We start from the raw sequence: 22,361 nt of genomic DNA on the forward strand, positions 1-22,361 counted from the left end.
ATGTTTATCCCCAGTCTCAGAACATGTGTTTGATGAGTGCATCTGTCTCAAAATCCTGTCTTTATTTTTTATATTTATCACAATTTGCTCTCTGTCTGGGAGGAATTTCCTAAGATAGGATTCAAGCAGAAAGTAAGGCTTAATCACAGCAGTTCCTCTTCCACTTGCATTTCTATAATGTGCAAGAGTGTGAGCCACGTACTCCTGGTTTACCTTGTCTCTTACGCCTGCTAATTACCTATAACACAATTCATAACTTGAAATATAAACATAATCTTGCTCTTCTTTCTAGTGTTAACTGGCCACAGCAATCATGGACTGTGGTTAGGCAACATCTGAAATGCCCCCCGCCCCCACAATGAATAACCTTCTGTGTAATCCCCCTCACCTTGAGTGTGGTCTGGACCTAGCGACTTGCTTCTAACTCCCAGAATATGACAATGATAAGCTGTCACTTCCAAGATTAGTTTACAAAAGGCGATTTCTGTCTTGCTGTCACTCCCTCACTTGCCCTCTTACTTGCTTACTCTGATGAAGCCAGCTGCCACATTGAGAACTACCTTATGAAGAATCCCTCAAGGCAAGAAATCAAAAGTAACCTCTGACCAGCAGCCAATAGAGGACTGAGGTTCTCAGTCCAACAGCTCATGAGAAACTGAATCCCAACAACAACCATGTGAGTGAACTTGGAAATGCATACTTATCCAATCAGGCCTTCAGGTGAGACTATAACATCAGTCTTCTGAGAGACCCATAGCAGAGGACCCAACAAAGCCATGCCCACAGAAACTATAAGGTAATTAGTGTTGTTTAAAGCCACTAAGTTGTGGGCTAATTTGTTATGCAGCAATAGATAACTAATATACATACTCTTACTCAATGGTGCCAATAAGTTAACATTGCAACACAGCAGATATCTACCCAGCTTCATCTGCATTCAACCACCTTCGTGAGGGAAGCCCATTCCGTTCTGTGTACCTTGCTCTATAACATGATTCCATTTCCATGTTTTCTTGGCATCTTCCTTACTCTACTTTACCACCACTCAATATCATTTCTGCTGTTAGTACCTTAACAATTCACAGCACTTTCCTTTCCTTTTCCTCAATAAGCCTCAGCATATTATTCCATATATGCTCAGTAAATAATTGTGAATTGATTTAACTATAAACATTCATCCCAAATAATTTGCTTATGAGATTTATTGAGTACCTATTATATACTAGGTCCTAAGGATGAAATGATGCATAGAAATGGACAAAAGACTTGCCCTTATGGAACTTGCCATCTAGAGGAGGAGAATGATATCAACACTGATCAATTACACAGCAAATGTGTTAGGTATTTAGGTTTCTTGAAGAAGTAAAGGTGTTGCAAGATAAGAGGGAAAAGGATTTTTTACCTAATGAGGGAAATCAGGGAAGACTCTGAATCATAACTGAGAGGAGTTTTCAAGGTTGAATGGGAATAATGGCAGAAAGGAGGAGGGGGTGGAGGCAGAAGGAGAAGGGAAGCATTTCAGATAAGGCAAATGGGTGTGTGCAAAGTAGAGTCTTTAAAATATGTAAGAGAGCCAGTGAGTCTTTAGATTAAAAAGCAAGGAGGAGAGTAGTGTGAGATGAGTGAAGAGGCACATGAGGACCAGACTTAATCCTATCTTATTCTAGGCCAACTTTGAATAGTGAGTATTTCAGGAATGTCCAGAAACTTCTGGTACTACAACTATATTCTCTTGGTTGTATTATGGCCCAGTAGATCTCAAATATTCTTTGGCCCTATTTTAGGGAGTTGTTTTTTGAAACTTGCTTTGATGACACCCTTAAAAGAAATCAGGACCATGAAAGAATGAAGACATGGCTCTTGTCTGCAAAGAGTATGTGTTCTAGTTGGGGACCCATGATGGAAAAAAAGTCTCTGAATCACAACAATACAATGAACATAAAATAATAAAACAAATCCCTAAATGCCACAAGAGAACTCACAACTAAATAACCCTAGGGGAAAAGCGAGAGGTGAGTGAGGGTTAAAAACCCCCTCCGAGATGTGTTGTGGCACAGTCTGGGTAATGAGAGGGGAGGAAGAGATCTCAAAAAATAGAAACAGAAACAACGTTCTGTGAAACTAATGAAAGATGGCAAAACAAGAAAGAACCAAAGCTACTTTTAGGGAACACCATGCTGAATAGCTTAAAGCCACTTTTTTCTTAGGGATATTGTAGCCATTCTGCTCATTTTATATGAAAATTATAGAGGATAGCGAGCACATGCAACTCACATGTGCCTGCCACAAGCTGACACTCAGCAGGCATTCACTGAACAATTTGGTGAAGGTTCATTCATCATACAGGAGATTGTTCACCCACTGTGGGGACAGAGTTTTTCAGAAGAGGAATCAGAGTTTATGAATTCAAGGTATCCTGGAGCCCTGGAGAGATTCTGTCTTTCTCTACTCTTCTTCCTTACTTCAAGAGCCCCCAAATTGTGCGGATGGTCCCAGAAGACCTGTAAGGCTGGGCAGTCTGGGCAGAAGAGACAATATGTGAGGCCATGAGTGAAATCCCTACTCATCCACACTATTTGGCCATATGTGTGCAGCAATCTTGGGCAACCTTGGCAGTCTTCAGTGATTCTGCCTACAGTATTACAGGCCCAGATGGATCCATGAAACAAAAACTTGACTAGCAAATTACAAATGTGCTGTTATTTGTTTAAAAAAAAAAACCCACACAGAATTTTTAGGCATATGCAGATCTTTTTCACTGCTTAAAAACAACTACCATTTTTAAATCACTTACAATGTTCCCAGCCTACTATATGTTTTAAATCACTCAATCCACACACAAAATAGTTAAAGATGGTGCCATTATATTTTATAGGTGAGGAGACTGAGGCTCAGATAGGTTAAGAAAACTTCTCTAGTTGCACGTGGGATGGGGGTGAGTGGAGGTGCAAGAGGGTGTAGGGGAGATAAATGGTAATGAAAAAAATACAATAAAATAAAAAATAAAATAAAGAAAAAAAGAAACCTTATCTAAGATTGCAGAGTAAGTAGCAAAGGTAGAGTTTTAACTCAAGTGGGTTTCCAACAGCTCAACTCCAAGTCATTTCTTCCATAAAGCTTTGTGCCCCCATCAGATTTTGAACCCAATTATGTTATAAACTAAAAATATTATATAGTAATTATTTAGGATTTTGGGAAATTTTCTTTGAAGGTATTCCTAGAACCATGCCTAGCACATGCTCGGCCCTCCAATATTTATAGACTAAACGAATCCATATTAAGGTCATTCACTATAGGAATAAGGCATAGGCTAATTTTAGAGAATAGTAATTATGCGAAAGAGCCAACCAGAGACTACTTACTCTCCTCTCATATGACCCCAGAAGAGAATATTCTTCTTTGATGCAGCCTGTAGTTGCCACAAGGGTTTGGAGGACTTCTGGAAGCCAGAAAGAACCCTCACCCCTACCCTCCACTCCTAGGCAGTCCCATCAGATCATCCTGGGCTGAGCACAGAGCCTGGGACCCTAAGCACACATCCCCTGGCTTGTGTAGAAACATGCTTCTCCATGGGGTCAGACCCAAGAATGGCTTAGCATGACTCAGCAAGAGTCCAGGGGAAGTGAGAGCTGTTGTGGGCTCTCCTTTTCCTGTGGAAACGTCAACAATCCCAGACCTGGGCTCTCTCACTGGGTCAGAACTGCCATCCTGATGTTCCTGGCTCCGCAGTTGCTCCTTCTCTTCCCTCAGGGCCAGGATGACAAAGGATTCAGACTCACATCTGAATCATACCAGGAGGTCAAGGGGGAGGAAATGGGAAGTGAGGACAGATGTTCCTTTCCTTGCCTAGGTGCCTAATAGTACCAGTTGTCATAATAACCAGCAGTCATTGAGCATGTCCAGAATGCCAGCCACCGTGTGAAGGGCTAGAGTGCACAGTAAATGTTAACTCATCCTGTTATTGAATGCTTATTCTGTGTCAGCCACTATTTCAAGAGCTTTTACCAGTATTAAATCATTCAATCTTCACTGGAACCCTATGAGTTAGGTCCTACTGTTATTATCACCATTTTGCAGGTAAGAAAACTGAGTCAGGGAGACAATAATTAACATGCTCAAGACCATAGATCTGGAATGTGGTAGAGAGGGGTTTGAATTCAGGCATTCTGGGTTCAGAGCACATTCACTTAACTACTTAAATATAAAGCTAATCTTTGGAAAATCCCCTGCAATGGTCATGATTGTTCCCATTTTGCAGATGATGAAGTTGAGGTTCTAAGAATATTAAATGACTGGGGTAGCTGTAGAAGCAATTAACTGGGGTAGGAAGAATGTGTCTTTGTTCTGGTTGCAGAGCCTGAGCTCATTCCCTAGCATAATGCTAAACTGAAGCTCAAATGGGGCCTTTAATAGGAAATATTTACAAATCACCAGGAGGGCAGCATGGTTAGGGTTTGTTCTCTAGAAGATTCTAAGGCTGTTGATTTTGTCCCTGCAGGATGATACTCTATTCTTAGAATGGCTGTGGTTCCCCCACCCCACCCCCCACCCCATGGACAGACCAAATGCCGCTCCTCACAACTTTCACAGACATGAGGCCACCCAGCCTGGCTCCCAGTCTGCCCAATGGGGCTCTCTGAAACTCACTTCAAGACCCAGGAAAGAGCTTGAGGACAGGGCACAGGACTGTCTGTCCTCCCCCTCCTGGCCCTAAGCTCCAATTAGAAGCTGGAATGTAGATAAAATACCCCATATGTACTGCCTTCTTCCTTGTTTCCATGCCCCTCTTTTTAATTAAGAGCAAAAATGGATGGCTGCCTCTTAAGGAGCATCAGGTGTTTTAGCCCAAGTGCATAGTGATTTTCAAGACTGAAATATGCAATCACTTATGGGTTTGGCTAGTGCCTGGTCCATGAGAAAGGGTTGATGACTAGGATGGAAAGGTGCCTCTAGCCTACTTTTTGCCTCTGGGAGAACCACTTCTCCTTGATTTCCATCCAAGCATGTGGTTCGAGTTTCCTTGGCCAGTAACATCAACTGGGGCCCAATCTGCACTGTGTCCACAAGAAACTTCACAGAGGTTTACGGATGGAAAGCATTTGGGGCCGTGTCAGTCTCAGCTGTGGGGACAGGTGGGGCGCAGCCGGAAACTCTGCTCTCAGCTGCCAGACTGCAGAGAGAGGCCTTCGCCTCCTTCCACAAGGTGTTTCCAATAAATGGGATTCATTTGTTTCATTAGAAATAAAGCAAACACAGATTGACAATGGCATGGTGTTTCTTGAGAAAGGAGGAAACCATTTTTCAAATGTCCTCGAGGAGCATACCTGATGTACCTCTGAGTCGGGCTGGTATAGGGGGAAGAGAAGTATAGTTATGGGGAAAGAAAGAGAACATCCCCATCATTTCACCACCAAGCCTCGATCCCCAAACTAGAGAGGTGGACAATGCCTGCCGAGCTGCAGCATAAACCACCAGGGCTTGAGGGCACACTGCGTCCAGCCTCCCCATTTGGCATGTGAGGCCCAGATCCCAGGGAGGCAGAAGAACTTGACCGGCAGTCAGGGAAGAGCTGCAGCTAGAACCTGCAATGCCTAATCCTACTGCAGCCTGCTTTCTGGCATCTTCCGTTCCACATAATCATCTCAACAATTGAACCTGCGTCTACAGTCATGTGTCCCTTAGTAACAGAGACACACCTAAGAAGTGCATTATTAGGCAATTTCATGGATGTGTGAACATCATAGAGTGCCTACTACACACCTAGGCTGTATGGTGTAGCCTGTTGCTCCCAGGCTACAAGCCTGTCTAGCATCTTGTTGTACACAACGCCACAAGATTAAATCAAGCACAGAAGAAAATGATGCAATCAAGAGTCATGGTAATCACAAGTTAAATGAGGCTGCTGTCAGTGTACACTGTTTGACAGCAAACCATCTTTAAAAGTAGAAAGAGTACAGTCTAAAATAATGATAAAAAGCATGGTATAGTGTAAGTAAGAAGGATATTAATGGTTTATTTTCAGGGTAGCACAGCCTGTAAGAGCTAACAGAAAATTACTGGTGGCCAGCTTGCACAAACAGCATAGCAGACATGCCAAACTGCAAAATGTTTGTTAGAGGGTCTCTGAAGAAGCCAGAGAACAAAGAGGAAAGAGCATACATGAGAGAGGACACGGCAGGGGCTGAGGACTTCTGCGACTTGCAGTGAATGCCTTCGAGAACAAAGGGAGGAGGGAATAGCCAATCATTTTTAGACACGATCGGAAAGATTGTACCTCCCATAGTACTCAGCTAATGAGGAACTGGGGGAAGGGACCTATGGGATAGGCAATAAAAACCCCACTGTGTCTCCACTGGGTGTGCCTGCATGCCAGGCACCCAATCTTGCAAGACTGCCATTAAAACCTCACTTTCACTTACTTTTTGTCTCCAAGTCCATTTCTTGAGTTTTGGATGGTGTGAGTATGCTCCTCACATATAGTAAACACATAAACCAGCAACATAGTCATTTATTATCAAGTATTATGCTGCGTACATAATTATATGTGCTGTACTTTCATACAACTGACAGCACAGTAGGTGGGTTTACATCAGCATCACCACAAACACGAGTAGTGCGCTGAGCTAAGACATTACCTTGGCTACACTAGCACTAGGTGATAGGAATAGTTCAGCTCTATTATAATTTTACGGGACCGCCATCATATATGCAGTCTCTCACTGACCAAATGCTGTTACGCAGCATGTGACTTTACTCATGTGGCTGATGCTTTAAGGCATCAATTCTCACCTGGGATTCATGTGATAAATGCCTGGAAAGCTTTTAAAAGCATCAGTAATACCCAAGAGTCATACCCTGAGATTCCTATTTAATGAGTCTGGTATGAGACCCCAGCATGAGTATTTTTTAAAGCTTTCCAGGTGCTATTCATAGGGCTGAGAGCCACCAGGACTGAGAGCCATACTTTAAGGAATATGAAGGTAAAAATAATTGAGTTCACTTTCTTCCACAAGTTCACAGGGAGATAGGCAAATATGTAAATAACTCTCAAGCTCCAGTGCCAGGTGCTATAGAAGGCCCAAGAAAAACATAAGTGTGATCCTGACTTAGCTATCCTGTCCTCACCCAGAGGATGGATTTGGTCAAATAAACTACCGTTTATTCTACCTAAGCACAATCTTAATGCCTTTGCAGACCTATCTCATATCACCCCCTCATCCATAAAGCTTTTTAAACAAGACCCCAAATACAACTGGCATACCTCTTCTCTGGACTCCTACACTGCCCACAGGCTGTAGGCAAACAGTTCGAGGCTAAATTATATGTGATTTCTTTTGTTATGCTACAGTAATCATAAAATGAAAGCTTCCATTTATTCAGGGCCTATTATGTGCCAAGCACTCTGCTTTATGCTTCGCATACATTGCCACGAACATTCACAGGAGCTCTGTGATGCTGGCATCAGTATACCTATTGTACGGATTAAGCAACTGAGATTCATGGATGTCAAGTACCTTGCTCCAAATGGACAGCTATTAAGATCATAGGAATCCAGGTTTGTATGTCTCCCAAGTTCTTTCAAATGCATCATTTTATGTAAAATATAAGCACTCTTTATTATAGAATGTGCTCCTGATAATTGTTTTGTAAACTATAAATTTCTTTAATACTCATTCTTTTATTTAGTTCTGACTACACCCCTACTATCAGCTCTATTTGACAAGGAAGGGCATAAAGCCTGGAAAAATTAGGTAAAACACTCAAGGTCCCATACCCTGGCATGAGCCCAGGTGTTTTAACTCCAAGTGCGAGGCTATTTTCACTGTTCTCACATGCCACGTGCCAAACTCTGTTCCTTGTTGACCTGAGGTCCCCTGGGGGTCGAGACTGTTTTGTACACTATCCCTATATTTCCCAGATCCCAGATAGGCTGCCTGTTGTTTTCTTAATTGATTTGCTGAGTAGTAGTAAGAATGTCCCTGTGAGGCATCCTGGTCCTGAGGACCTGAAGAACAAATCCTAGCAATTGTTTTGGGTTGGAAAGGACTGCTGAGGGGGAATGACAGGGGTCGTTTTAGTGCCATGACTAAGTTATGTTATTTATTAAAAAGAGGGGGAGAAAAGTCTTCCAGTCACTGTTTTTGAAGGTATGATTCACACCTATCTGCAGTAACAAGCAGAAGCAAACAGCAAGGTGAATTAAGTGACCTGCCCTTGATCGTGGAATGGACCAGTGGAAAGTGGAAGACAGAAAGACAACTTCCATCGCCTCCCCCCAAAGTCTCTGATTTGAATCCCAGTCATCTACTTATGACATAGCTGAATCTTTTTATTTATTTAGTCACAGACACCTCATTTCCCAAAGGACTCAAGTGGTTTGCAATAGATGAATAGATACAATAAATAAAGATAATGTATAAACAAGTAAAGACAACCAAGGCTGGGAAAAATGCAAATATAAAAAGTCAAGTGCAAGGAAAAATACTTTATGAGTCACAGAGGAAATACTGCCTAAAGCCCAAAAGATTGCAGTGCATTTAACATAGATCTTTCATGTGTGGGATTCAATTGATGAGGTATTTTTAAGAGCCCAGTAACTCCTGTGTGGTTTTACTTCATGCCGGATATTGAGCCAGAAGAATGATTAAAGCAAAGAAACTATAGAATTTCTCCCCAGGATGTGGTTAACACACTGTATTCTTGCATCTGTGGTTAAATGGTAGATACATTTTAAGTTTAATATTGCCAAAAAGAACTACGTCAATGCTTTGTGCAGAACAGAAGTTTTATTTCAACAAGTCTGAATCATGTCCATTCATTCAGTTAGCAAATATTATGACAACAGATTATCTTCCAGAAGTGATGCGACTCACTGGCAATTCAAAGGCAAATGCGACATGGACCCTTTCCTATGGAATACCTCTGTCTAGGGGAGCAGACAGGCTTATTAATGTAGAATCAGCACAACTGTAATGAGTGCGATTCTAGGGGTATACCTAAGGATGTAGAAGCAGAGGTGCAGACAACAGCTTCACAGATGCTGGTAGGTGTATCTTACATTCTAACCAACACCTATCCAGTTACCAGGACACTGAGGTTTTGAGTTGAGGGAACCATCCTTAATCAAGTGGACCTGGGGGAATCTTAGAATAAATAGCTTACCTTTGTGACTTATTAAATATTCTCATATATTTTATTTAATTTTGTGGGGAAATAAGGAAAGCAAAAGGCAGCAGTGCCAGGTTAAAAATGATGGCCAGAAGGAACAGAAAGGAGGAATGTATGGAAATACTGTTGAAAATATATTGTCATATCCAGGTTAGTGAGGCTGATTTCTTGGAGTGGCATAACAGTTTTGTTTTTGGAAATCCTCTACTTTTTAAAAATAGTTTATTTTTCACTGTATTTTTTTGCATTACCATTTACCCGCCACCCCCCCCCCATACCCTCTTCTACCTCCACTCACCACCATCCCCAATAAGACAAGCCTCTTTTTGATAAAGGTATCTTCAGAGACAAAATCAACTTTCTGATAGGTCATGCTTCCATTCAAACTACCTATGATAACATTGAAAACAAAAATATAGCAATCTGTGAGACATGAAAATTGCAAGTTTGTCTGTCTGCTGGTGATGAGCACCAAAAACTGGAAGCCAATAACAAAAGTGATCAAATATTTAAGCCTTTAAAGCTCTGGTGTGGACTCAAAAGTTTGGAGCAGCCTCTTCTAGCTGACTTGGCTGAAAACAAGTTAATGGCCATAAAAAATGTAGATGCATTTTACAAAGCAACATGGGGGAAAACAGCCTACATTTAAAATGTGCTGTGAATGATTCCAGCTTGTGGGTCTGAAGAGACCCCAAAGCAGGGCTTTGTGGAAAATCAGCACATGCCTGGTGTTAGCTCAAGGCACCTGCTAACTTTCTACTGTAGAAATAAAAGCCAATAAGGTAACTTTTAGAGAAAAGAACCTTCTATTTTCTCCTTACATTAACTGATAGGTTGGAATTTGAGAGGGAAAAAAATGAAGCTAAGAAATAATGGATACTGGATAACTCAGGGAATCAGACAAAATAAAGAACCTTAATGAGAAGCATGCATACTTGAGACCAAAAACTAAGCCACCAGGAACTAAAAAGACTGAACCACAAACTAAGTGTCTGAGACATGGCATTTAGTTAAAAACACAGACCACAGGAGAACTAGACCCCTGGGGTTTGAATCTCTGCTTCTCCATTTTATATATAGGGTTCTGAGCAAGATACTCCTAAGTTTCAGTTACTTCTCTTACTTGAAAAGGGAGAAAATAATCATACCTGCTTTACTGGGTTATTGTGAAGGCTGAATGAGATAATGCTTAGGAGACTTAGCACAATAGCAGCACTCAATACAGGCTGTAAAAAATGTTAGCTTCTGCATCATTCTGTCATGTAATCCTTACAACCCTGCAAAGGATGTTCAATGATCCTCATTTTCCCAGTAGGGAAATGGAGACGAAGAAGGTAAATGCCTTCACTAAACAGTCCTCCAGGTGATAGGCTTTCTAAGTGACAGCATTCCTTGCCTTCTCTCTGCTTCTCAAGAAGCTAGACTTCATAGAGTAGGTGGTCTTTCACTTTTGTCCTACAACTCAGCCTGTCCCATGGCTTCCTCCCCAGTTATACCCTCTTCTTCATTCCACATGACCCTCAAATCCCTCCTTTTACCATGGGGACATTTTTTTGTTTTGCTGTTGGCTTTTGTTCTTCAACTATTTTTATGCCAAGGACACATGGGACTATCCCACACTAAGCAGTAATATTAGGGAAACCTCTGTGACTATTTGAACATCAGTTTGCCATCACTTTTTTCTCAGTTTCTGTTTTTCTAAATTTTTTCAGTCTCAGGGTACTCCCTCCCAGATCAGAGCAAGGTTCCCAAAGAAGATGAAAATACTTTAGAGTTTATGGACAATTCCAACCCCCCACTGTCCATCTACAGGCTGCTTTAAAGACTACAATCAATGGAAGGCGCGGAGTAACTCTGAAGAGAAATAGAGAGGAGAGCACCTGTTTCTGATATTTGAGGTGTTTTCATGAAGAAGACACTGACTCAGCCTCTTCTCCAAGGGCAGAAGCAGGCAACAGATTCTGTGAGGAAACAGGTTTCAGGTCAGGAGAAGGAGCATTTCCTCACCAACAGGTTGTCCCGTGAGGGGGGTGGCCGCCTACAGCTCAGGAGTGCTGCATCATTGGGGACATTTGAGCAGAGGTCGAATGCCACCTGTAGGCTTATTCTGAAGGGGATTTCTGCATGAAATAGCAAGTACACAGTCCCCTGTCAGAACACAGGAGCATCACCTGAACACTCAGGTAACTGAGAGGACAGTGAAACAAACTCAGAAGAGTGACCTGGATGGGGAAGGGAGTGTTAGTGGTAAGAAGAATAGAGACTGAATGAGGAGGATGCCCACCTGATCACCAGTCTCGATCATCGCTGATACTCAGAGAACACAGTTCCTCCCTGGAGCAACTCCAGGCACCCAGGATCCAGAGAAGGCGCTCTACTCATCCTCTTCCCCTCTTTACCATGAGCCCTCCTCTCCAACAGCAAGTCAGCTGGATGCTCCCTGGCCCCTCTGTGATGCTATTTTACAGAAAGTCCCCAGGCCACTCTTCAGAGCATCAGGTAGAAAGCCCAGATAAAGTGGAAATCACAGTTGATAAGGATGAGTATCCAATCGAGAATAGCCTTTGGGGGTCCAATATCCTTGACTTCAGCCTAGCGGATAGATGGAGCAAGGATCAATAGTACTGTGTGAATAAAAGGACAGAGACTTTGGGAAAAAGATGGGGGAACAGGGACAGCACAAGCCCTGCAGATAACATGGACTAGATGCACAAACCTCATCAGAACCCCTTAGAATGATCTGATAATGATTGTATACAGAACAGAAAGTCAGAATTTTTGCTCCACAGAACTGAAATGTAAGAAAAGGCACATTCTTTTACCTTTCTAGATCTTATTAGTCTACCTCTGAACCTCCAGTGCTTCCCCTCACCCCCATCCTCTTGTCTGCTGTAAGAATCACAGGTCTTACCTGGTCTGAGCATCCAGGGGGGGACCTAGTCCTTAGTCCCTAAGAGGTGCCATTATTCCCAAAACCCTCATGTCTCCACTGTTGATGTCTGGCACTCCATATATGGGCCCAGCTGCCATTCCAGGTTTCTGCTGGCCACAGACTAAACTATAGGGACAAGGGTCATCTCTCTGAAGGCTTTGGTGCTTGCCAATCACACCCCAGACAGCCAGGTGTCACAGCACCCCCATCTCTTGGAATTCTGGGAAGCAAGTGAGATTAGAATCTCTGCCTCTCAATAGAATGCATCACCCCTCTATCTCCAAGGGTTGAGAAACCCATCTCTCCAGCATTTAGTCACTGGGGCTTCTCCTCAACCCCTGGAGTGCAAACTTCTCTCCAACAGCCCAGCTGTATCTAGCTTCCCTGAGCCCAAAATTTCAAAATGAAGGCCTGTTAAATCTCTGGGGCAAGTGAAATGCAGCCCTCTGGAGCACAAACCTGTGGTTCAGCCAGCACTATGAAAAGTGTTTTGCAACAAGCATTGTATCATCTGATCCTGAGGGGAGCCATGTGGGTAGTAGGGAAGATTACTATTTCAGTGGGTTCGGAATTTGCCTGAGGGGACAAAGCTAAACCCAGGCTACTGACCCCAGAGCCAATAAGTGATTCTCTCTCTCTCTCTCTCTCTCTCTCTCTCTCTCTCTCTCTCTCTCTCTCTCTCTCTCTCTTTTGCTGAGAGAGTTGCAGCAAAACATAAAATACAAATAAATTAATCAGGTTCACTTGCCAGAATAATACCAGTTAAATCGCAGAGACTGCACAGGCCATTCGGCAGGTATCTAAGAAGGAGGGGATGCTCTCTCAGAACCAGGCAAAGCCTGAGGGCCTGGGGAGCTGCCCTGGAGGTTACTTATCCTCTCTGTGGGCTGCTGGGGGTGCCCTCACTGCTCTTTGCATCATTAGTTTGCTGTGAAGAGGTCCTCTGCAATTCTCCCATTCAAGAGCACCCTCTTGCTCTTGTTTCTTCAGGCTCTCCCTTACCCTGGGCTGCAAAATAGAAATAATTTCTTATCCCCTAAAAATTACAGAAACTATTATGCTCTTCAGACATCTTTAAAATGTAATCCCATACACTGTATATATTTTCACCAGCCATTTCTCAATCTTCTACAACTCATGAATTACCATATTTCATATTTTTAAATCTCTGAAATTAGGAATAAGTCTTACATGTAATGACATCTTTACAATTCTAATTAGCAATATTTTTTTCAAGTAGTGTATAAATTAATGATGCATCCTTGACATTATGACATCTTGAATTCAATTACCTATGATATGTGTAATGCTCAGTAGAAAGATTCTAGATTAGAACCTGTTTAAGTGGTAGGAAAGAGAAACTGTTTCTGTTTCTTATATATTTCATACCCTCACCTCCCTACAGTCAGTGCTTAGCCCGGTGGTGCTACGTGTATTAGCACATTTCATCTGAGATGACAGAACATCTACTAGATGTAAGCCATGTGTAAACCTTATACTGAGAACTTTGAGAAGGGAACAGAACCATAGAACAAAGCCCAGTTAATCAAAAAGATATTGCCAGCGATCTTTTCTATCATCAAAAATTTAACTGACTCCCAAAATCCTGAACCATAATTATTTATACATTTATTTTATTTTTAAAAATATATTTTATTGATTATGCAATTACAGTTGTCCCAATATTTCCCCCTTTGCCCTCCTCTGCCCAGTACCCACCTTCCCTCCAGCAATTACCCCCTTAGTTCATGTCCATAGGTCATGCATGTAAGTTCTTTGGCTTCTCCATTTCATATATTATTCTTGACATCCCCTAATCTAATTTGTACCTACCTATTATGCTTATTAATCCCTGCACCTTTTCCCCCACTCTCCCTCTTCTCCCTCCCTGCTGATAACCCTCCAAATGATCTGCATACCTATGATTCTATTCCCGTTCTGATTGTTTGCTTAGTCTGTTTCTTTAGATTCTGTTATTGATAGTTGTGAACTTGTTGCCCTTTTTTAAATTTGCAAACCTATCTGATCAACAATGTCAGTAAGTTATACAGATAAGAAATCATTCACAATACCTAAAGAATATTTTGTCATCAATGTTGTGCAGTTAAAAACTATTCCTGAGGTTCAAAACATATCTTATAGCTTTAGAAAAGAAACTATTAGTTGGTATAGCAAACCAATACCAAAAATATATATAATATTTTGACTTGCCTTACAGTATCTATGAATTACTTGGCTTAGAATTTTGTTTTTAGCTACTCAGATCAAGTAAGTACCTTATGAAGAAAAATAGGCATTGTTTTCATATGTGACTTAGAATGTGGTCAGAATAGAGCTGCGTGGCTCATATCCATTCTTATTGGTCAATGTCCCTGCCAAACTGATTGATAATAGTTTAAATATCTTCCCACAAACACCTAATCATGATCTCAAATTAATTCTTTTTCAATCATTGTTTCATCAAAGTGACATCAACTCAAGAAAAGAACAGGAATTTTATTAAAAACCTTTCCTGGGTATGTCCAGGAGTCAGTGTGATTCCTATCCAATCTTTGTGCATCAGCTCTACTTACATATTTAAATATTGCTGCACACTGAGGAGAGACAGTCAGAAAGGGGAGCACAGGTAAAATCATCAGCCATCAAAGAAATAACCTACTCACTGCTCACACTTGACTAGAAGAAGGCAGGGAAAATAAAAAAATTACCTCCAAATTAGGTTAAGCATCATCTCTCCATACATTCTGGTTCAGTAATATTTTTCTGTATGAACTCAGGGCTGCAGTTTATTAAAAATTTAAACTTGCCCTTACAAACCTTATGGGAATCTGAACTGAGATAGCCAGAGATTTCTGGCCAATTCATCATTATTATTTCTTGAACTCTGGACATTTCCTACACTGCTCCAAGTTGTCTTGCATTCTGCACCGGTCACAGGAATAAATCTGCCAGGATGTTTTGAAACACGAGGACAGATAGACCTCTTTCTTGGTTAAGTCATAGCTCCAGACCTACAGATTTGCCCGGCCAGGCCCTCCAAATATTTTGCAATGAGCATTTTGAAACACATGGGTCATTTAGTTCTAGCTTCCAGGCAGCTCAGCGAAACACTTAGGCTAGAGAATTGCAAAAGTTCATGATTTGTCACCGAGGAATGAAATGTGACGCAGCAAAGCAAACTGTAGACATTTAATACCAGATGTCAATGTAAAAATTGGAAAATTGTGGCCCCACGTCATTATCTGACCCCTGACCCGCAGAAGTGCATCACAGTCTGGAAGTCATCTTAATTTCTGGCTTCCTCCACTCTTAAACTATGTCTACTATTTTAAAATATAAAATAATAATCCTGAGTGATTCAACTGAGATAATTAGGTCAAATTAATCTTGAGGTATTTGTGCACACATTAACAGAGTAATGCAGTTCATTACCATAAAATCAAAGATGGAACCTTTTGGTTTTTTGTGTTTTCTAAAAATTTTAAAAAGTAATTTGAGACATGTTTATTTCCATGTATATCTAACTTCTTGAAATACATAGAGAAAGGAAAAGAAGAGAGAAAATTTTGCTTATTGCATTGAGAGGGAAAGAGAGCACCTGAAATATACATTTCAAAACACTTGGACATTTGTTTGTACTCCTTCCCTGAATTTGGACACTTAAGAAATGGAATGGGGAGTGGCCGACGGCCTGCACAACGACATGCCCAAGTTTTATTGTGACTACTGCGATACATACCTCACCCATGACTCTCCATCTGTGAGAAAGACACACTGCAGTGGTAGGAAACACAAAGAGAATGTGAAAGACTACTATCAGAAATGGATGGAAGAGCAGGCTCAGAGCCTGATTGACAAAACAACTGCAGCATTTCAGCAAGGAAAGATACCTCCTACTCCATTCTCTGCTCCTCCTCCTGCAGGGGCAATGATTCCACCTCCCCCCAGTCTTCCGGGTCCTCCTCGCCCTGGTATGATGCCAGCACCCCATATGGGGGGCCCTCCCATGATGCCAATGATGGGTCCTCCTCCTCCTGGGATGATGCCAGTGGGACCTGCTCCTGGAATGAGGCCACCTATGGGAGGGCACATGCCAATGATGCCTGGGCCACCAATGATGAGACCTCCTGCCCATCCCATGATGGTGCCCACTCGGCCTGGAATGACTCGACCAGACAGATAAGGAGAGAGGGGAGCCTCTTTCTATCAGTTTTGTATTACTTGTTCTACTTCACCAGGAGATCGTGGTGCTGTGACTCGGGATGTTCCCTAACAGCATGACAAAGAAGACTCACTCCCTTTTCCTATCAGAGAAAATAGTTTTGGAGGGGAGTAGTGAGACAAAAAAATTTTTTGTTTGTATTGTGAAATGTGAAAATAAAATGAACTCTGTTAGCTAAAAAAAAAAAAAAAAAAAAAAAAAAAAAAGAAATGGAATGACTGTTTTAGGAGATGAACTATTGAGAAATCTCATGCCTGTGAGGAGAGAGAACTTGATGTGAAATGAGGAGTGGCAGGTAAGAAGTTCTGGATTAGGCGTCAGATCTGAGTGAGCCTTTTTACTTTCTGGTGAAATTGGGCAAAACAACCTCTCTACACCTCCATTTCCTCTTCCTAAAAGGGGGTTTAACGTGAATTCCTGACCACTGCTCAGGATTGTTGCAAGACTCAAAGAATGCAGTTTGTGTAAATACAACCCAACTGTCCTTCAACGGGTGATTGGATAAAGAAGGTGTGGTGCATACATGCAAAGGAATACAACTCAACCATAATGAAGGATGAAATCCTGCTGTTTGCAACATGAAAGAATCTTGGGAGTATCAGCTACGCAAAATAAGTGAGATGGAAAAACACAAGAACCAAATGATTTCACTCACGTGTAGGATATAAAACAGAAAGCAACAAACAAACAAAAAGAAACTCATAGACACTGACAGCACTATGGTGGTTACCAGAGGGGTAGGGGAGTGAAAGGAGGATGAAGAGAGTAACAGGGGCCAAATATATGATGATGGAAGGAAACTAGACTCTGGGTAGTGAGCACACAATACAATATACAAATGATGGATTATACATTTGTCCATGGCACTTGTATAATGTTATTAACCAATGTCACCCCAAAGAACTCAATTTAAAAATTCTCCTCTAAGCCCAGGGACAAGGTAGAAGGGACTTTAAAATGGCCCTCTTATTACTAGGCAGAAGTGTTTTACCTTTGTTTCTGTATACTTTTGATATTTAAAGCAGCAGAAGGGAAAAGAGAGTATGAATGAATATAAGATCTTAGTGAAGCCCTGGCTCAGTGGATTGAGTGCTGGCCTGTGAACCAAAAAATCACTGGTTTGATTTCCAGTCAGGGCACATGCCTGGGTTGTGGGCCAGGTCCCAAGTTGGAGGAGTGGGAAAGGCAACCAATCAATGATCGATGTGTCTCTCACACATTGCTGTTTCTCTTCCTCTCTTTCTCCTTTCCTTACCCTCTCTCTAAACCTGAATAAATTAAATATTTAAGGTTTTAGAACCTCTGTGGTAAGCTAAGAGACAGGAGGACACCAGGAGCTGTTCTAGAGAAATACAACTAATACAAGAGTCAAGCCCTGTCCTCAAGAGAGAATTCAGTTTAATTTCTCTCTCTCTCTCTCCAATTAAAACCAATTACAGTCAGCAACCCTGGCAAGAACAGCTCACAGAGCGGGCAAATGAGAAAGGGTCTTTGAGGCTGTACTGCCTGATCTCTCCATTGATGGGTTGAGACACTAAGGCCTGGGAGAGTCAGTGACATGCTGCTCCTAACACAGCTCAGCAGCATCTCTGCAATGAGAAACCAGAGCTCCTGGTCCCCTTTCTAATAAAATGTTCTTGATCTCACACCTCCTGTGAAGAAGGTTTTGTTATTCACTTCTCAAATACGGTCAAAGTTATTTCCTTTGAGGAATTAAAGTTTATTGTTCAGGGAGTCATGTCACCTTAAGAGATACACAACTGGAAGCTATTATCTCCCCCCTATCTTCTCTCCATTGCTTTCTTCCTTTCTTGCTTTACCTCCTTGCTTTCTTCATCTCTCTCTTTCTTTCCTTCATAGTTATGTATGAGACAGAGACAGATGAGAGAGACAAAGATAGCAGATCTAAGTCCAAGGAATACAAGTTGCAATTGCCTATAAAAGCTCAAAACTTGAACTAGAATTTTAAAAACTTAAGGTTACCAACATCAGTTCTGAATTTTAAAAAAAAAAGTTTTTATTTTCCAAATAAACTGATAATGTTTATGTAGAACTAAAATTTTATTGTTCCCCAGTGTGCTGCCATCATCTGCCACCACTCAGACTCTTTTTGTTCAGGTTCAAAATAATCCCTGGCACTTGTAATCAAATTATCTTGCAATGGGTGCGTGAGCATATTTGAATCTCATCGGGCCAAAGTAAGTTGATAATATGTTTTTCTCACAATCACCCACATTATCTGTTCATAAACAGCTTTATTTAATTTGAACAGAATTTGCAAACTTGGAACATTCCTAATCTTTCCCATCCCTTACACATAGGTCCAATTGGTCGTTTTATTCTTGACTCTGATCCTAAGAATGATGTACATTTTCCTCATGCATGTAGAGAAAAGAAAAAAACAGTTGACCAATGTAACAAAAACTCTTTCCAATGAGTTCCCAATAAAGAAGTGGCAAAACATCAAACTTCAATAATGCCAAAATATTTACTGAAAGTTTTCAAATCTTTCAAAAATGTTACAAAAAGCAAGCAAACACTGTGATACTAGACATTGAAAACCAGTATCTTGGTAAATCTACACAGGAATATAAGGGAGAAGGAAACATATATGAGTATATAATATGATTAATCTCTTTGACATGTACCTCATTTGATCCCATTCAGGGAAAATTATCCCAGACTTGGAAATTAAGGCCAAAAAATAAACAACAACAACAGCAACAACAACAACAAAAACCAGGATTGTGTGATCTGTTAACATTATGTTAGCCCATTATTCATCAAGCCCACCCAAAGGTCATCTGACTCTCTTGGGAAATTTAATTTTGACTAATGATTCAATAAGGACCAGATTAAGGACCCTGTAAATTGGAGATTGAGTTGTAGAAAATTATTAAGTCGTGAGGATATTTTTTTTTTTTTTTTTTTTGCTTTCTGGCAGAGAATTCGCCTCCAAAGTTATTGTTTTGTTTCTCTCTAGGACACTAACCAGTTTTATATCTTACTTTGCAATCTCGTTTCATCAAGGCCTTTCCCATTGATTTGTTAAATTTTTGTTCTTCACATTCTCTTCAAATTGTTCAATTTTATGATGATGATTTTAATGGAACTAAACTCATCATCTATTCATATGAGAATAATGATTTAAGAAGTTGTACTTTGACAATCCTCAAATGACCATGTGAGGTAGGTAGTATATCTTCCTTTTACAGAGGAAGAAACTGAGTCTCAGAGGAGGCACTTTACCTGTCCAACATTATAGAGGTAAGAAGCTGTAGAGCTGGACTTGGAGCACAGATCTGCCTGAATTCTTTTATGGAAGCTACACTGGTGATTCACTTTGGACTGGAACATCTCCAAAATAATCAGCCTCATCTATTATATATGTTCATATGTTGGAATTATAAACATTATAGCTGAGTACCAAAGCAACTCACACTGAATGACCTAGCTCAAGTATTTAGTAATTGAAGAGAATGTTTATTAATATGTTTGGTTTCAAAGTGGAACTTTTTAAAATAAGAAATGTTGAAAGTATCTGCCCATACACTATATGGAATACTATCAGTAAAGTGTGAAATTTCACCACTTCACTGGTTCCATGAACGGTTCTGGATGGCACTGGACAAATTACTACCAAGCTTGTTATAAGTCATTAAAAAGTATTTAGAATACTTTCTAGAGAGCCTCTCTTTGATATTTCATGAACATATCTATGAGAGCTTTTTGAGTAAATTTGACCAAATCACCAGTTTATCCCTCTGTAAAGATGCTCAGTCTACAATGTCTCTGGACTCGCAGAAAAAACAGGAACACCAAGGTGTTCCTGAAGGTGATTTTTTGTCCTGGCTGAATGAATACACAGGTAGATGTCAAGACTGGGGAGGGAGAAGCTCCTCTTAGTCTGAAAGTACCTAATCTTAAAAGTATATCTTGGGAAAGGCTGATCTTACATATACATGTTCATCTGTAAACAAGCATGCTTTTCAGCTGGGGTATATAACTTTTGAATGCACCCTTTTATCCACCTGAAGATCCATTCAATGTATATGCATATTTACAAGTTTCCCTCCATAAATAAAATTCTAAAGTTTGGGTCAACTGGCATCTAGGTTGATAAAAACCTGTGCTTGCATTGTGAGGATTTTGTCTGCCAAATCACGAGCTAGCTGGTGACCATCTGGCTTGGTTTCCAGTAGAATATACCTCTATTTGATGGGCCCCAGGCAGCTGTCTGCCACAGATTTAAGTTAAGTGAGGCAATCCACCCCACTCGTAGCCCTGATCCCTAACTCCAGAGCCAGCTGAATTTCAACTCCAGCTGAAGTGAAAAGATTACTGTGTGGTTCAAATTCATCTTGACTCACAATTTCACTGTTTTAGTGTGGTTAAAGCTGCTCACTGTGTCTGTGGTTTTCTTACATAAATTTTCAATCCAGCTAGTGCTATTAGACAGTGTCTTTTCCAACCCTGATGTTGGGGGTAGATCTTTAGCTCGCATATTTTTTCCAGATGTGATAAGCTCTCCATAGCCCTCTTGGTGAGCAAAAGCATATCCAGATCTTCTTGAGCTTGATCTACGAGTCTGAGGCCTTCGGCTTCGCAGAGGCCTTGCCTTCCTTTGAGCTTTCTGCTGCTGGCGCATCTGCAGAGGAAGGAGACCCAGACTGAGATGATGCATCTAAATGAGAGACCAGGCAGCGGGCCACTTTGTGAAGTGAAAGCCTTTTCGGTAAAAAACATGAACACTAACAAAATTACCAGACTTCATTGAAAAAAGAAGTTTTTCACCTAAAAACTAAGAATTTTTCTATCTACAAGATTACCCTGGGCACTGATCAGGTTTTATTTCTACCAGGAGACTATTAAGCAAGAACTGTTAAGGCCAGTTTCACTATTGTCTCAATCTCATACATCCATCTTAAATGAACTGGAACACACTTTTATACAGAAAGATTTTCTAGGATGCACCACCCAAACACAGTCAGTATAACAATTCATAGTCCCATTGCCCTGAAAATGGGTCTTTTCCCTCTCTTTTGGAGATTTTCAGGATCCAATAGTCATTAGGAACTAGAAGAGAACTAAATTTAGAAAATGACAATCAGAATTTCCAGCTCTTGGGTTAGGTCAATGTATCAGGATATTTTCAGGGTTTTGATTTCTTCATGGGGGTTTTCTGATCATTCTTTAAAGAGATCAACACCATTTGGGTGGGTTTCCAAGATTTCTTTTATTCCCCTGTAAAGCTGAGGAAAAAAGATCCAAGGTTTGGAGCAAGGTTTGCAAGCCACCTTGTTCTCTGATTCAGCGATTGCTTGGACTATGACTTTTGTATCAGGAGAAAACTGTTAAACAGAAAGTCATGATCTGACTAAATATAGAAATAAATTATCATCATCTTCCTTCCTTCAGCTCATTCCTCATTTTCTGGGTTTACATAAGAATGAGCTTACAGAGCCAAAGGGAAAGGACAGATATAACAGGGGACTCTGGGAATCATTTCAAAAGGAATATTTTTGTACTTTGGCCACCGAATGTGAGGGATAACATGAAAAGGAAAGTTCTACCTCAGTTCCTCTCAGAATTATTGGCCTGGTTATTCACACCCATCAGTGTTTTTACCCTTCTCTTGATATGGCTACAAATGTGCCTTCCCTTTCTTTTTCCTTTTCTCTTTGTATCTGAGTCCAGACATAATTTGACATTGTCATGCTTATACTCCTCTTCCCAAGAAATACTGAAATATGTTCTATTTCAGAAATATGTTTAGGTGTTTTTTATAATTTGTTCTAATTTCCTCCTAACTGTATGTTTTCCAATCCATCCATCATGCTGCTGTTCCCTTTCTTATTCTGTTCAGAAGGTAACATTTTCCCCATGTTTCTGGATCTGCCACAATATTTCTACAAACATTTAGAGCCCCTTCATCACCTACCTTGATTGTGTCTTGTACTGCACCCTTTATCTGCCCCTGAGCCAATAACTTGCCCTATAGCTTGCCTTTCCCTTCAAACAATTGTTCAAAATGCTGCC

The 22,361-nt window shown here is 40.9% G+C and overlaps 2 protein-coding genes across 4 annotated transcripts in view; one reads left to right on the plus strand and one right to left on the minus strand.

Moving 5' to 3' along the window:
* The window catches only part of ATP8B4 (ATPase phospholipid transporting 8B4 (putative)), a 247,568-nt gene that overhangs the window by 11,553 nt on the left and 213,654 nt on the right, over nt 1-22,361 (minus strand). For 2 of the 3 annotated variants that reach the window (XM_090270584.1, XM_090270583.1), the window contains one exon: nt 18,715-20,970. The exons of the other annotated variant lie outside the window; for it this stretch is intronic. In XM_090270584.1, coding sequence (XP_090126710.1) covers nt 20,689-20,970 — 282 coding nt within the window. In that variant the 3' untranslated portion in view covers nt 18,715-20,688. Of the gene's footprint in view, nt 1-18,714; nt 20,971-22,361 lie in introns of those variants that run through there. 3 annotated transcript variants of the gene reach the window in all.
* On the plus strand, nt 15,783-16,402 carry LOC150016461 (U1 small nuclear ribonucleoprotein C). The gene has a single exon (XM_090271990.1). It carries the CDS (start codon nt 15,804-15,806, stop codon nt 16,281-16,283), a length of 480 nt encoding a protein of 159 aa, XP_090128116.1. The 5' UTR covers nt 15,783-15,803; the 3' UTR covers nt 16,284-16,402.

This window comes from Furipterus horrens, unplaced genomic scaffold (assembly GCF_987537825.1).
Source record: "Furipterus horrens unplaced genomic scaffold, mFurHor1.1.pri manual_scaffold_3, whole genome shotgun sequence".
NCBI classification, from domain to species: domain Eukaryota; kingdom Metazoa; phylum Chordata; class Mammalia; order Chiroptera; family Furipteridae; genus Furipterus; species Furipterus horrens.

Coding starts and splice junctions, on each gene's coding strand:
- LOC150016461 (XM_090271990.1), top strand. CDS start 15,804: ATGCCCAAGTTTTATTGTGACTACTGCGATACATACCTCACCCATGAC.